General features: G+C 48.0%; 1 protein-coding gene across 1 annotated transcript in view; it reads left to right on the forward strand.

Annotated features, from left to right (window-relative positions):
- The window catches only part of Bcl2l11 (Bcl2-like 11), a 37,332-nt gene that overhangs the window by 946 nt on the left and 19,303 nt on the right, over window positions 1-17,083 (forward strand). Inside the window, 1 exon segment of the mRNA NM_171988.4 lies at window positions 1,702-2,096. Coding sequence (NP_741985.1) covers window positions 1,715-2,096 — 382 coding nt within the window. The 5' untranslated portion in view covers window positions 1,702-1,714.

Below are 17,083 nucleotides of genomic sequence, written 5' to 3' on the forward strand. Positions count from 1 at the left end.
TTCTAGCCCGATCGCACCAAGACCCAGTCGCATAGGCTAGCGGACCCCTGAGCTCGCGAGCCTAATGCACCCGAGGCAGGCACTGCTTGTGCAAGGCTAACTGAACAGTGGGGGCGGAGGTCTGGATGTGCACGCCCGAGACCGGAGAGGGTCGTTCATATTTGGTGCATGTCGGTAGCACATGGGGGCACAGCAGGTGAAGTTGCTAAGAAGTTCGGCTAGGGACTGCGGGGGCCGTTAGGGCCTTTGCCCGGAGTGGCCTGGAGTGTGATCGTGGCCCCATGCGGATCTCCGAGGGGTGCGGGTCTCGCTTTGTCTCTAATGTCCCGATGCCTTGGCGGCGGGAATTCCCGCAAGGCGCGCGGCGTCCGGGCCGGGCCCTGGGGCGGGGCGGGGCGCAAAGCAAAGCAGCCCGGCCCCCTAAGTTCCAGCCGTAGCTGCGGCGGCCGGCACAGTCTGCGCCGCGCTGGGAGGCGAGTTTGTCAACAATCGCCTTGCCTTCGGCTGCCTGACCCGTAGGCGCCGCCCCCGCCGCCTCTGCCCATTGGTTACGGTGAGGAGCGACTGCGCGCGGGCCAATGGGGAGCACTAGCAGCCGGCGCCAGGGGCGCAGGGCTGGCGGTGCCCGCGCGGCGGCGGGAGCTGCGCGCGAGGGGCGGAGCGGGAGGAGGCGGAGGATGATCCCGGCGGTGGCCGGTGCAGCGCGAGCCAGAGGCGCGGCGCGCGAAACCTTGGGCTCCCCGGCGGAGCGTGGCGGAGGGCGGACGGGCAGGCGAGGGGCCCTGGAGCCCAGGACCCGGCTTTGTTTCCCTTGCCTTCTCGGTGGCTACGTGCAGGGGTCGTCCGATCGGCACAACACGCTGCGCTCCGAAGGGAAGGGGCGGACGTGAGTCTCCGTGTGGTGGCCCGGGGAGGGAAAGAGTCAGCCTTGCGCCGGGTATTGCCAAGCGCACGTAGCTAGGTGTGGAACTTTCAAAGGGATGTCTCTGAAGGCCCCCATTTGGAAGTGTGCACATTTCGGCAAGGTTGCACGGGAGAGAAGTGGTTTAGTGTTTGGGGTGGCGCTCAGGGCAGGCAGCAGGAGGGACCTTGCGGCCGAGGGCGCCCGACCCGGGCGGAGCTGCGCTCGGAGTTACAAACTCTATTGTGACGCACTTACTACGACTGACGGCCGCTGCCAAACCTTCTCCAGACTTGCTGCCCTCAGCATTTTCGGCAAACAATGGGGCCGGAGCAGGGAAGGCGGCCAGCCGCCTGCAATCTCTGCATCTGCGCCGGCTCCTGTGCTCCAGCGCCGCATCTGAGCCCGGGAAATGGGAGCCCGCTGGGATTTTCAGACTTGATTCAAGTTTGTCCTGAAGGAAAAGCACGAAATGTAGACTTCCCATGAGCTGCTTCTCCTAAAACTTCTGTGGTTGTGTATGTGCGTGAGCGCACCAACTGACTCCACAAGCTATGGAGTTGATACTTTGTTTTGTTTGGTAGTCTGATTTAGTTTCACCCTGCATCAAAATAAACACACCTTCATTATTTTGGGTGCACTTTTGATCTTACTTGGAAGATAGTCAGAAAAGCAAACAACATAACAAAGAATCTGAGGTTGACTCTAGAATTCTTAACGAGTGGATGAAATGATTTTAAAACTTAATTTGCTGAAGATAATCGTTTTGTTGTCTCTCCTCCCCTCCGGTTTCCTTGCAGAAAAAAAGACCAAATGGCCAAGCAACCTTCTGATGTAAATTCTGAGTGTGACAGAGAAGGTGGACAATTGCAGCCTGCTGAGAGGCCTCCCCAGCTCAGGCCTGGGGCCCCTACCTCCCTACAGACAGAATCGCAAGGTAATCCCGACGGCGAAGGGGACCGCTGCCCCCACGGCAGCCCTCAGGGCCCGCTGGCCCCACCGGCCAGCCCTGGTCCTTTTGCTACCAGATCCCCACTTTTCATCTTTGTGAGAAGATCTTCTCTGCTGTCCCGGTCCTCCAGTGGGTATTTCTCTTTTGACACAGACAGGAGCCCGGCACCCATGAGTTGTGACAAGTCAACACAAACCCCAAGTCCTCCTTGCCAGGCCTTCAACCATTATCTCAGTGCAATGGGTAAGCTATAGCTAGGTAAGGGGCAGTTGGTGTGTGCTTGTTTGAATATCGGTTTCAACGCTGTTGGGGAGCATTTAAAGCCTCATAGAATTGCTCAAGCGACTCATTCTATATTTTGATAAAAACAAGATGTATGGAGATCTCAACAGTTTTTTTTAACTTGTAGAGTTTGTTGTGAATTTATGGATGTGCAAACATCAGCTTTGAGCTGCAAAGTTTGAATCGGTGGCCTTCTAGCCAAAGTTTATAACTGTGGTAGAGTTGGTTTTAACCACTAAGCTTAGGTGTTCATGTCATTGTGTTAGAAAGGAACAGGGTCAGATATATAAGATAGTTTAATAACCACCAGGCATGTAAAGGGAGTGATGGGCAACTTGATCATTCCTGAAGACAGCCTCTGGAAGGTGAAGTGTGTGCCAGCATAGAACCACGGTAGAACCCTGAAGATGGCTTTATGCACCAGTTCTCCTTTAAGCTCAGTTTTGCCTCAAGGGATTTAGTATGGATGGTTGAGATTAGATTGTAGATTTTTATTTCAGGGGCTAAAGTCAGTTGTAGAATCTTCTAAAAACTATATTCTTAGTTTTGAGATTGCATGCATAAAAATTGCATCTGATCAAACTCATCCACTTCCCCAACTTCTCCCCTTAACACCTCCCAGCTCAGCTGGAGAACCTTAACCAGGAGTGGCAGAAAATATCCATGGTGATGCCTAGTGCAGCTGATGAGGAAACAGAGCTGGTGGGGACTTGGCAGTTTGGAGAGTGTTTACCCCATCAGCATTAAAGTTGCCCCTGATTACATCCAGGGGGACACGAGTTCTTAGACTACAAGTGTTTCTGTATCACATCCTAACCAGGTGTGCAGATTTAGAAGTCAAATATCTCAACCTTTGAACATTGACAACTACTTTAGATCCTTTAGTCACTGTTAAAAGTCAAATTGAGACATCGGCAGACTTGATTTAACTCTTAAGATCCCATAGCTTGTACCTTGGCTGTGCACATTTTGGGTACACCCCAGGGAAGGGATGGCTCTGTGGTTGCTTCTCCACCAAGAGAAAAACTATGTATTCTGATCCTTATCATCCACAATCACGCTTGGTATGTGTCTAGCTACCCAGACTTACAGATGGCATTAGGAACTTGCTATGGTGTCAGTCAACATTTCGTATATGAACCGTTCTGGGGACTGTTAAGCCCTCCTAACCCAAAGGACCTGGAAGTCTTGTGTCTACTACAACTTTAGCTATTGCTTGTAGAAGTGCTTCTCAACAGGCACTTGCTACCGTTCTACCATGAAATACACCCAGTATGTGCATACATCTGCAGCATGTGCTGAGTTAACAAAGCCCCCTGGTGTACGTGCTTAAAAACCTGTGCACTTTAAGAACCCTCTGGAAGCTATTAGAGTCTTAATACTGTGAGCCTAGGTAATGGTCTCTGCAGGTGGTGGGGTAATCTGGGGAAATATTTTCTCCTTTCCTGTTAACTAGGAGTAGTGAGTGAGTTAAGGCATTTTCTAATGTGCAGATAGTCTCAGTGGTTTTGTTTTGGGTCCTGTACCATTTAGGAAGCTAATTGCAGTATAATTTGCCATGATTTGAGATGACTGATCACAGTCACAGTCTAAATTCTTAGGCCTTACTAATGGTCATGCCTGTGAAGTGTCAACTACATTCCGGTAGGTTGGGATGATGTCAGTTTAAAGGTTTAATGCATGAGTTTAGACAGCAGGTGACTGGGGTTCATGTGAGGTTAATGCACCAAAGTAGGTTTTGAACACTAAGTTCTTGAGAGATTTGTTTTGGGGAGAGGGTATGTTCGGATGGGACGGGTCAGAAATTACTGACAGGAGCTTCCAGGGACTAAGCCACTACCTAAAGACTATACATGGACTGACCCTGGACTCTGACCTCATAGGTAGCAATGAATATCCTAGTAAGAGCACCAGTGAAAGGGGAAGCCCTGGGTCCTGCTAAGACTGAACCCCCAGTGAACTAGACTGTTGGGGGGAGGGCGGCAATGGGGGGAGGGTTGGGAGGGGAACACCCTCCCATAAGGAAGGGGAGGGGGGAGGGGGATGTTTGCCCGGAAACCAAAGAATTATTATTAAGTATTAAATAAATTTAAAAAAAAAAGAAATTACTGACAGGATAAGAGGACCTAGCCAGATGTGAGGTTATTAAACACACTCAGAGTTTCTGACTTCTGCCTGTAAACTACTTAGGCTCAGCTAAGAGGTGATCTCTTTATCTTTTGGACTTGTTTAATACTTTTTTTTACTCAACCATAAGATCTTCAATGCTGCTTTTGATAAGTTATTGCAAAATACATTTTTCACAAAGGAGCCTTTATGATCCGTATAAACCACTGGGTGCACAGAGGTCCAGCTTAGCCAGGGCTCCTCTTTTCTGTTGGCAAGTTGAAGTAGGAGACAAAGTGTGTCATAAAGCCACGCCCCCCTCCACTGATGTGTCGTGATTGTTCCTTGAGCTTTCCCCACTAAGGCAAATTCTCCTACGAGCTGAGCCCCGGGTATCTTCCCTGAAATGGGAAAGGAAGGGTCTCATTGGAGATACATGGCAAGCAGACACTCTGTTAGAGATGTCGGCAGAGTTTCCTCCATATCTATCCCACTGTTTTGAAAACATCTTTGCAAGAACATTTTGTTTGCTGTTTGGAAGTCAGTGCAGTGAAACTATTGTTTTGCTAGATACTAGCCTCCATTTACTCTGGGAGGATTGACTTGCCAAACCATTTCTTGGTGAATGACTGATTATCTTTAAAAACAAAACAAAACAAACCTTCCCCACTGGATGCCTTTTCTAGTGTTTTTATGCTACCTATGTTTTTCGCACCAATTGACCTTTGCGCACATTCTCATCTGAAGCATAGTCAGTGTGAGCTTGGAAATGCACGGCAGATGAATATTGTCAGTGAGGACTCTGAAGTGTTTGTGAATGTCTCCAACTTTGGACTGGCATGGCAGAACCTCGTCATCTTTGCACCCCTCAGTGTCCTATGCCATGGGCCCCTGCTTTAGACTGAGAGCTTCATGTGCAAGGCAGGACATCCTGCAGACGCCAGTTTGTGTGGCCAACAGAAACCGTTGGACCTGTGGAGCTCTGTCTGTGAGCCTGTGTTTTGTTCTTACAGTGTTGGGAATGGAACTCAGATCCCACCTAAGCACATATCCAATCCCAGCGTATCTGAGGTGGCACGGTAGGTGTCCTCTGACCTCTGAGTATGCGCCCCTATCATAGACACAGGGACAGTGTGTACACACTTACATGAGTAAATGAAGTAATTTCTTGAGCCATCTCTGTAGACATTCAGGGCATCTGCACAGAGGGGCCAGCTCATTTCTTTTTCTTGCCTTATTGCACTGAGTAGAGCTTTGTAATCTTGTTTGGTAGATGTGATAAAGGCAGTCTTAAGGATTAGTGGCTTTCTGTCTAAAGAGTAAAGTCGTTAACTAGATTAGCTGTAGGTATTTGGGGATAGTTGTTAATAAAGATTAGGACATTTTTTAACTGAACTCCTAAGTCCTGAGAATTTTCAGAGTTAGACTTTAGTGAAGTGTTGGTGCCATGGTTCTGTCAGCCTGTTGGCACGGTGTGGTGCAGGGTTTAAACATTGTTAAATGCTCTTATGCGCCCGGGATAGAGTCTACTTGGGCAAAACGTAATTGTGTACAATGCTGGATTGAATTGAGTATTTTATTATTTTTACACCTTGAAAGCTGTCTGCTAATGCTGTTTGCTTCCCATGTCAAGGCCTGAATGAGTTGAGAAATAATCCCCCTCTTGTACTTCCAGAAGAAACCATGAAAAGCAGTAGTACACGTTTTGAGGCTTTTTGAGACAGGACCTCACGTAGCCCAGGGTGACTTTGAACTTACTGTATAGACAAAGATGTGCGTGGTGCTTGGTCTTCTGATCCTCCTGACTCCAGCTCCCAGATGCTGAGCTTACAGACATGTGCCACTCTGCTTCTGCCAGACGAGACTTAACACCCGGCCTAGAGTGTCTCCTGGTGATATCAGCGTGCCCTCTTCCCTGGTTATGCCAGGGGCTGGAAGATTTCTCTCCAATGGCCATGCCTTAAACTGAGTGGGCTTCCTTTGCTACATTTGTTTTCTATGTTAGCTCTTCTTTTCCCTGAGCCCCTTGGTGAGAACAAGCAGTTGTTGGTGAATTCTCTCTCTCTGCCTGTCGGGGTCTCCCAGGTAGAGGCTTCTGGAGCAGCCTGGGCTCTGTGAAAGCCATGAGAAGACTAGGTAACTGCCCCAGTGTCTTGGTGCCAAGAGCCCAGAAGCCTTCTCCTTTCCTGCTTTCCATTTTCCTGTACTTGGCACACAATGTCAGGGCTCTCTTATATTCAGAGAGGAAGGCCTGGCTGTGGAGCTGCCCCTCCCTCGGGGAAACAGGTCTTGTTGTTTGAGGTTTTCCTTACTCCGTTTAGGGTGTCGTGACAATTCCAGGCTGCGTGGCTCGGTGGTGGCTCACGGATCTAAGATGAAGGTAGATCTGGTGTCTGAAAAGCGCTTGGCTCAACAGCAGCGTCCCCGTGGTGTCATCTCGGGGAGAGAAAAGGTTATGGTGTCTCTAAAGTCACTTACCACACCCAGAAGACCCCACATTTTAATACGGACTGTTTAGTGCCTATGGAACATTAATTTAGATTAAAGTTACCTTGATTGGCTTTGGCCATAGAGAATTCGGGATTCTAGAAGTCAGCTCTCTTGTTTGCATTTTGCTATTGCCTCCATGGAATAACATTAGTGAGAGATTTAGCAGCTGAGAGTGGTGGCACACACCTTTAATCCCAGGAGGAAGAGGCAGGTGGATCTGAGGCCATCCTGGTCTATAGAAAGAGTTCTTGGACAGCCAGGACTGTATACACAGAAACCCTATCTCAAAAAAAAAAAAAAAAAACTGAAAAAAGAAAGAGATTAGAGATTTAGCCACAACCATCTTTTCAGTAACCACACTGTCATTCCTCTCACTTGCCCTATGTGACAGTTCATAGCCTCAGGTTGATCTCTGTTGCTCCCTGTATGTGTGGATAACCAGGTCTACTTTCATAGATAATGCCCCTTGTGGCACTTAGTAAAGAAAATCCCAAGTCTTACAGTTGTATGATTGGATTCTAAGATAGAAGAGATGGACTGGAGAGGCATTGGTTTTAGTTTATGTGCAGGGTGCTGGTGGAGGCAGATTGCAGGGTATCTGTCTGCTTACATGCTTACAGCTGGTGCTGTGTGTGCGCACACACACACACACACACACACACACAGAGAGAGAGAGAGAGAGAGAGAGAGAGAGAGAGAGAATATCTAAAATAACACTGACAGCACATGAGGAACATGCCCTGGCATGTTCTTTTAAAAGATGACAGAATTGTTAATAGCAAGTTTGGTTTTAAAGAAGTTCCTAGGCCTAAAAGGAAGAAGAAACTGTGCCTAACTGCAAGTTACAGATGCAGATGTGTGACTTTCTACTACTAAAGACGTAAAATAAAAACATCATCCGGACAAATACAGCAGTGTCTACTGCACACCTGGCTCTGTAACCTTTGTTTTGGGCATTTGCAACAGCCTGTCACTGGGTATGCATGGCTTGCTTGTGTGATGTAGCACTGACTGTTACCCTCTTGGTGCTGGTGACACAACACCTAGCTGCAGCCTATATTTCCAGGGACACTGTCCCCTTATTGACTCCTTTGAGGGCTGCCTGTTTATACTGTCAGAGTGGAACATCTGCAGCCCATGGAACCCTGTCAACAGCCTGCCTTGGTCACCTCTCTCTGCAGCCTTGTGCAACCACTCAGAGCAAATCTGGGTGGGATCTCGGCTGCTCCTCTGCTGACCCAAGGACCACAGAGTGTCTGGCAAGTCTGTTTGGGCTCCAGTTTTCTCATCCATCCAGTGAGGACCTGTGCGGTGGGAGTTTGAGAATTACCCAGCAGACAGGAATCACTAGTAGAAACTCGACACATCTCCTTGCCTGCTGGGAAGTGTCAGCTGATCATAGACATGGCCGATGTGCAGTGTTCTCTACTGACATCTACGGAAAAGAGCAGCCCTTCCAGAACCTACTCACAGGGAAGCGTGTGGCAGTGGGGAATGTCAGAAGCCCTCTGGTTCCAGAGTAAACAAGCAAAAAGGGAAAACATTTTCTAGAAACTCGCTCGAGTGGTTTGGGAAGTTTGAACCTGCTGCAGGTCTGCTGGTGGACCTGAGCATCACCGTGAGAGGAACCTTGGCCTTTTTGGCAAATCTTTGGACCGTGGAAGGACATCTGGAAGCCCTACCCACGCCAGCTCTGCCTGCCTTGGGGCTGAGCCTAGGCCACCTGCTGGAGACGGACCATTTGTGGCAGAAATTTGACTAGAGTTCAGAAATGTGTATTTTGAAAAGAACAGTCTCAAGACGGAGGCGGGGAACCACTTTCCCCTGCCGGTCAGTGTTCTGGAACAGCTTTTCAAAGCAAGGGGTACACTTTTTATCACTGGAAAGCCCATTATCTGAGCAGTGAAGACTTTAAAAAGTACTTCCTTCCCCTGTAACTTGTGAGGTGATGAGCTATCCTTAGCTTAGCGTTGGTATAGGAAGGTTCAAGCCCTTCCAGGCGAGGTTTTCCTGTGCTGGGGAAGCCCAGCTTTCACAGCATAAGACAGCATCTACTTAATGGTCTATAAGAGTCTGGGCCTCTATGGTCTCTGAGTGTTACTTGGCATGAGTCCTCAAGTCCCTGGTGTCCTGGGGGAAGCCCTGTCTTCTCTTTGCTCTCTCAAACCCTGATATCTCCCCAAACCAGGGCCCCATGTTTCTTGAGAGAGCTGTGGCCTGTCCCCCCAATAATGATGTGACAAAGTGACACTGGCTCCTCCTGTTGTTGCCTTGGCCCATTGCCAACGGAACGAGAGAGGGCAGCACTGGTGACTGGTCTCGCTGTACAGCCAGCCCGTGTCCTTCTGGCTCATGTATGTTATCCAGCTCACAGTTCACGCCAGCCAGTTAGAGGCATGGCTCGTGTGTGTGTGTGTGTGTGTGTGTGTGTGTGTGTGTGTGTGTGTGTGTGTGATGAAACTTTGCCGTGTGGTCCTTGGCTCCGCTGCCTGGCCCTCTGCACAGTACGGTCTACTTGGTATGCTTGGGCTTAGTATCTTTAGGAAGGAGAGCAGGTTTGAAGCTGAAACTGAAAAACAATAAAAACCATTTCAGCTCAGGATGAGTATACATGCTACGTTGACACAGGTTGAACAGCAAGTGACAGTTTTCAGCTGTCACTATCTTGAGTCCCCCTACCCCAAGCCTCTCAGAATATGTCATGCTTTCAGGGACAGAGTCTGGTTTCCCATTCTTATTCCTAAAACATCTAAATATCAGAAATTTAGGAATAAATGAGAAATTTGAGACTTTTAAAAGAGTTTTTTGTCGGTGTGTGTGTGTGTGTGTGTGTGTGTGTGTGTGTGTACACAAGTGCTGTGCCTGCTTATGCCCATGCTGTATAAGTGCCAGAAGAGAGCATTGCCTCCCCAGAAGTGGGAGGCACAGACAGCCGTGAGCTACCTGATGCGGGTGCTGGGAACCCAACTGGGCCCTCTGTAACTAACAGCAGCAAGTGCTCTCCCCAGCCACGAAGAAAGGAAAAGGATCTGTTTGACCTCTGGGAATACTGTATACGACAGATACAGAGTGTGTTAATGTTACTTTTCTATAGCATAACTGTGCTAGAGGAAATGCAAGGGAGTTTCTGGGGGCTCAGTGGGAATAACACTTGTCAGCACGTCCAAGGCCCTGGATTTTATCCCCTGTCCCACAAACAGCGGGGTCCATTTCTTGTTGATTTCTTTTGGGTCCTTGAGAAATTTCTTAGCACAAAATAGTGATGATGAGTTAGGAGGAATATGGTGCTAATGTATATGATATGTATATGTGCGTGTACGTGAGAGTCCAACCTTAAACTTGTGTGTACATTCTGAAGCAGTCCAAGCAGCTCAGTGACTTACGGGGAAAAAATCAGGAAGAGCAGTGATGTCCTGCATGGTGTGCCCCATAGCAGCCACCACTCACTTACACTTGGGTGTTAACTTTGTGGGCTCTTGGCTGAAAGCCTGGCCCAGACAGGGTGCTAAGGGTTAACTTTGTGTCCGCCCTCTTCCTGATCCTGTGATGAAGTCTGGTGCTGGGAAGTTTTAGCCTGTGACCCCCCATGAAGTCTTGGTCCTTCCACTAAGATAGTCCCATTATCATGAAAGGTAACTGGAGCTCTTACCTGACTTAGGAGGGTGTGGAGGCCACTCTAGTAGTCGGTACCCAGGAGAGCAACTCTCCAGTGTCCCGGATTTCACCAGGGTTTTTTTTTTTTTCCCAGATGTCCTTGAACTGTCTAACTTGGGTCTTGTGCAACAGAGCTGCCAGCAGCTGTGTCTGCCCTGTCTTTGTGGGCAAGCGGAGAGGCATGTCAGGAGCTTGCGCAGATGAACAGACTGTCACCATAAACTCACGGCGATGACAGCCGTTTTCCATGTCTTCTTGCACCTGCAGTCACCATAGCTAGCATTGGTAATCAGAACGAACCTATTAAGCATGGCTATAAATTTCACTCTTAACTTTGATCTTTATTTCAGTCTGGTGTTTTCCGACTGAGAAGTCACCTGTGTGGAGGCGGGGCATGGAGCACATTTGTACAGTTTGAACTGTTTTTCTGCAACCTCCCTCAGACTAGCGTCACTTGAAGTTGGCCCGTCAGGTCAGCGGTGAAGGAACTTGGCTCTCACCTCCTCTCTGACTAATTATATACTCCCTCTGTCACCACATGAATTGGCGAAGCTTTCTTTGACAGCAGCGTTTAGTTCTTCCTACGTTGTTGTTGTTGTTGTTGTTGTTGTTGTTGTTGTTGTTGTTGTTGTTTGTTACAGGGCTGTCTGGCATTGGCCTGTGTTGTGTCTCTTCATAGGGAGACATCACCTTCAACCTGGATGTGTCTGATACGCTTTTGGGGGTGTCTGGGGAAGATTCTCAAAAGCCCAGCTGAGACAGACGTTTAAACCATTAACTGTCCAAGCACAGTGATTGTCTTTGCAATTATGCAAAGCAGCGTCTGGAATTGAGGTAGAAGGGCTTATTCTTTTCCTACAAGATGGGTATAAAGGAAGCAGCTGCCTCTGTGTGTGTGTGTGTGTGTGTGTGTGTGTGTGTGTGTGTGTGTATAAGTGGGAAGTTTTCGTTGTCCCTGTCCTTATGGCAAGTTCCTCGCGACGACCGTACATCTGTGTTGAATTACTGCTTCAGTTTGTATCTGGCGATTATAAATGCTAAGTTTGTAGCTAAGGCTCTCATTAGGAGAAAAAAAAAGGAAAAAAGGAAAAAGCTAAGGGGTGACTCGCAGATGCTGGTTCTGTCCTTGCTGTTAGCTGGTGTCTTGGTCTCTGTTGTCATCACCGGTATAAAAACACGATTGAAGCCTTACATGAATTTAGGGGGAACTATTGTTGCTCGTTTTCTGCCACTGGTTTTAAGTTACATACAGGAAGCCATGGTTAACTCTGGAAACCCAGGAGTTTTTATTTTATAGTGTGAATTCTTAGCTCCCCTCACCCTCGCTCGGCCCAATAGGATTTTGTCTAGAAGCAATTTATAGTCAGCGGAAAAGTAGTAACTTCAGGCTTTTCCATTATTTGTTTCGGGAGTCTTAAGTGAGTTGATGTTGGATGTTTGTTTTGGGGTTAGACTTTCCGTTTGAGTTGGCCTCAAACACACCCTGTAGTCCAGCTTTCCGAGTGTTCAGGGTTGTCTGTGTGAGCCACCAGCTAGGATCTCAACCCCAGGCCTCACTCAGGCCATGCGTTTTCAGTCCAGGCCATACTTGAGCTACAGGGTGGTGGAACCAAGGGTTTTATGTTCACTAGGATTAGGAGTTTCCCCCTGTGCTACATTTCCAGTCCTTGTGTTTAAGATCCCGACATGGTTCTTTTGATTAATGAAGTAAATTGTGACATGTGCTATCCGGATAGGACAGGATATTGGTTTTAGGTTTTTGTGTTAAATCAAGTACAGGGGGGTTGGGGATTTAGCTCAGTGGTAGAGCGCTTGCCTAGGAAGCGCACGGCCCTGGGTTCGGTCCCCAGCTCCGAAAAAAAGAACCAAAAAAAAAAAAAAATCAAGTACAGGGTTGGTCTTTGTCCGACCCTAGTGTATTGAGTTTTGACATTAGTTTTGCTTAGATGCGCAGTCAGATCCCTGTAACCTTCGGAACAGACGATAGCTGTGGGGAGAGATGGAGCTCTTCAAAGACTTAGTGGGACAGGAGTGTCCAGTGTTCTGCCATGACCAGTGTGTGTGGCATGCTGCCACATGCTGTTCAGAGCAGTGATGTCAGGAGCACAGCATGAGAGGAGGCACCATTCTTACGGTGGTACGAGCTTCCGCAGGGCGTGTTGAGAGGAACTGACTTAGGATCAGGTTTGGAAAGTGCGGCAGCTTTGTTTATTGAACAGAGGGGTTATGTGCGGGAGAGATGAGTCCAGTGGTTAAGGGCACTGGCTGCTCTCTCTCGAAGAGGACCTGGCGTTCACTTCCCAGCACCCACATCCTGGTTCGTCACCACCAAGCTGCAGTTCCAGAAGGTCTGATGCCCGTTTTTCTCCACCACGTGCATACAAAGCACAGACGGTCAAATAGACGTTCCGTACATAGACACCTGTACACGTAAGATAAAAATAAGTAAAATCCAAAATAATAATAACCAAAAGAGGTGGCGGTCGAGAGGGATTATTATGGGTTGTCTTACAGCCCTAGGGGCAGAATCATGATTGAGGTGGAAGACGAGGAGGAAGGATTCCAGGTCCCTAAGGAGAGCTCTGTGGCACTTAGTGTTCCTGGTACACCTTGACAACAGGACATCTGACCCTGGAAGTGAGCAAAAAAGCCAAGAAACCAGGTAGCCTGTCACCAACAGGCTCCCATCCCTGCCTTGCACCCATGCTTCTCCCGGGACTGAGATGTCCCTGGACATGGGCTCTGCAGCTCAGGCTCCGGACATGACCTCCTGGGTCTAGTAAATCTGCTAGTGTGTGGTTGGGGGACAGCTCAATGGAAGTGTTAACAAGGCCTCCTGATGTGGAATGGAGTGAATGGAGAGGCCCTGGATCTTAGTTGCCACTAGGTTTGGACTGTATGGCACGAAGCAGACCTTGGTGAAGGGGAAAAGGCCTTGTCAGTACTGGTTTCCACATCTCCGTCCAGCTTCAGCCTCTGGGACTAGGGCTTTGCAAACCATCCGTTTGGAAATGGATGAAAGCAGCCAGTTCCAACCTATTAGCTCAGGGGTACATGACGGCATCCGGGAGGACACAACGGAAGAGCGAGTGGGAAAGCTCTGCCTTTGGATTGTGCACTTCATTATTGAGCATTTTATTCTAGCGGCTGTTTTTAAGGCGCCGGCTTGAATTTATATGACAACTCAGGCTTGACATAAACGTGCACCAGAAGAAAACAGATTGAGGGAAACTTGAGCTCTTAGGCTGCATTCTGTTGCTTTATCTCTATGTCTTTCTCCTTTTTTGTTACTTGTGTGTGTACCTGTTTGTGGTGTGGTGTATGTGGGTCTGTGTGTGTGTGTGTGTGTGTGTGTGTGTGTGTGTGTGTGTACATGCTGGTATGCAGATTTACAGAGACCAGAGGTGGTGAGTGTTTTTCTCAATTCACCTGAGCCTTGGACCTTGAAACGGATCTCTCACTGACCTGAAGGTCACAGATTCCACCAGGCTGGTTAGCCAGTGAGCCCTGGGAATCCTCCTGTCTCCACCTCCTCAGTGCTGGGTGCTAGGGGTCCAGCCTCACCTACACAGCATCCACCTAACTGACCTCGGCCCCTTCCTGTAGACTCCTTGCATTTTTATTTCTAATAGCTTTCATTTTCATCAGGTGGGTCAGTGGGACTGATAAGTTTATCTATCAAGAAATAAAATGATGTGGGTAAAAAAAATAGACCTGGAAAGAGGTTTTGAGAAAGGCATATGAGAGAGAGAGAGAGCAGGGAGACAGACTGGATTCTGGGTATTTCTGAGTACACTTTTCGAAAGGAGCTTCTGGGGACATTGGGCATCCCCTCACTGTGGTGGCAACAGCCATCTCTTTGCCTTTGGTGGACAGAGAAGAAACAGGACAACTTGGCCCCTTTAAGGTGGCTTTGTAAGCTGCCTGAGCACTCTAGCTGGTTGCTTCATTCCTTCTGTGGGTATGTCTAAATAGAGATTATTTCTGGAGATATTTAAGTAAGCAGATTATTGTATTAAACCAACATCCCAGAATTTTATATTTGCCCCACTAAACACTGAGCATCCAAGTGGTCACTTGTAGACGTTTCCCCACCCACCCCATCATATTTGAAATGTTTATTTGAGAATTATTTTGTTGCTGGTTTGAGTCCATAAGGAAGTGGTTCTGTGTAGGGACCTCTGTAGGTGTGGGTGGTCCCTCAAAGCTTCCTCAGGGACAGAAATGGACAGGCCTGAGATGGCTTCTTTCTTCCTACAGTCCATGGGTCAATTGCCCTTGACTGGTTCAGCTAGTTCTGTTGTGTGTTTGAAACTCAGCATGTTCTGTTGTGTGTTTGAAAGGATCAACAGTTTCTTCAGTGTCACACATTCCATGTCTACTTGGACATCAGAAAATCCTTTCTCTGTTCTGAGTTGAATATTGATTTGGTTTAACTCCTGCTGGTTCACATCTAATCTTTAGGGATTAGTGACCATCTAGCGACAGCGGAAATTCTCCTGCAGGTTGAGTTGGCTCCTGCCATTGCCGCACTGTCATGCCAATGGTTATGGGAGCAGGAGCTGCCCCTTAGTTACGGAGACTGATCTATCCCCCTCCCAGGCTGAGACTGCAAGTCAGTGTGCTTGTATTGTTTGACTGCGCTGTTGCAGTCAAGGACAACTGGCAGAATGGCCGTGAATGTCACAATGTGACCACGCTGCTTTGAACCCATTGCGGCTCACTGCAACAAAGTCTCAGCTTGATCTGCTAACAACCACTTCCTGGTGGTATTAATAGGTACTGAGTTTTGAAGATACCTTGTATTACCTCATGACTTGGAAAAACAGTTAGCCAAGTGGGTGACCCACATCTTGCATCGCTGAGGCCCTTTGGCATCAGGAATGTCCTCCTTTCCCTCCCCCGCTCCTGCACTGAAAAATGAATTGGTATGGCGCCATAGGAAATCATGTTACTGATATCAGTTTTGGATTTCAAAAGGTTTTTTTTTAATTTGGATGAAAACTCAGTGGGCACTGGACACTTGGCAAAGCTGCCTGTGTTGACCCAGCACATAGGAAAGTTTTAATAATGGCATTTGTTAATGGTGAGGAGGATGAAAAGGCCTGAGCAGTCCCCTCTGCTGCAGTCTGGGGGCCTGCAGGGTTGGAGCCTTGCTGCCCCACAGTTTCACAGTGTATCTGTGCTCTCGAGCACTCGGCTTGGGGTATATATGGTGTGTGCACGCCAACTTCACAGAAATGTTCCTTAAACACCGAAACTACATTCAGAAGGTAAAAAAAAACTCAACCTAAGAGTTTCCCCTTTGAAGAGCTTTTTTGTGTGTGTGCAAAATTTCCTCATTGGTTAAAAAGTGTGGCCCTCCTGCTTTGGAAAGCTTTTGTAAACAGCTTTCTTGTGGACACGTATCAACACTTAGGATTCTCAGGTTCATCTCTAGTAACAGATTAAAAGATTTGTGGTTGGTTCTCAACCATCTTAAAGACTGCATTACCTCTTTGTCGGGCTGACTGTGGGGGTCAGTGGGTACATGCAGGACGGGGGGGGACAGGAGTCAGGAAGGTGGGGTGGCACAGCTTCAGAGCATTGTGTCCCCAGCTCTCAGGCTCCAGGTGCACCTTCAGAAGATCAACAATTGGGGTGTCTGTATACTGTTGTCGTCTGTGCTTATGGTGTCTGTGAAAGGCAGCAAAGCCACGTGGTGCTGGGAATGAAAGTCTCACTTCTAGCTCACTCCACACTGTAGAATGGACAAACCGGACCCCATTCTTTGCTCTGCTTGTTCTCATGTGGCACAGGACCAGTTATTGACACACTAGCATTAAGCTGTTTGGGGAGCTCAGTGGAAAGCTTCCCTACACCCCATCCCTGTACCTCAAAATAGTTTGTCACCTGAGAAATCATGTTTGAAGATTTCATCGAACGGTGTACCATTTGAGTCACAGCCAGTGTACCTTAAATACAGAGGAGGAGGACGCCTTATGAAATACTCTCAATAGACTTTATCGTATGAGCTTAGTATATAGTGGCTGAAGGGATGGTTCAGTGGTTAAGAGCACTTGCTACAAAATCATGAAGACTGGAGCTCGGATCCCAGCACCCAATACTAATCCAGGCTTCTGCCCACGCCCCCGTGACTGCAGCTCGGAGCGCAGGCAGAGACAGGATTGCTGAGATTTGCTGACTTCAGCATAATGGAGGAAAATGTGAGCCCTGGGATCAGAGAGAGAGACCCTGCCTCAAAAAGGAGTAGGCAGAGAGGGACGGAGAATGACACTCGCTCACTTTTCTGGACTCTACACACACCAACAGAAACACATGTACTCATGGACATAGACAAATATATCACACACCAACAGAAACACATGTACGCATGAACATAGACAAACGTGCCAATCTTTTTACAAAGTATACAGTTAATCGTAGTGTGTGGCTTGCTGCATATCTACTGTGCGCATATCTACCTGTGCTTTGTGGAGTGGGTACTAGTCTTAATTTTTGGTTTAGATCAGAGGAATAGTATTTGGACCTTAAAGAAAAAAAAAAAGCGAGAGGGCCAGAGAGACGGCTGAGTGGATAAGAGCATCGGCTGTTCTTGCAGAAGACCTAGGTTTGATTCCCAGCATCCACATGGCATGCACATAAATCCATGCAGGCTATACATATATTTATTATATATAATAAATTTTAAAACATAA

The sequence above is a fragment of the Rattus norvegicus genome, chromosome 3, assembly GCF_021556685.1.
Source record: "Rattus norvegicus strain SHRSP/BbbUtx chromosome 3, alternate assembly SHRSP_T2T, whole genome shotgun sequence".
Classification (NCBI taxonomy): domain Eukaryota; kingdom Metazoa; phylum Chordata; class Mammalia; order Rodentia; family Muridae; genus Rattus; species Rattus norvegicus.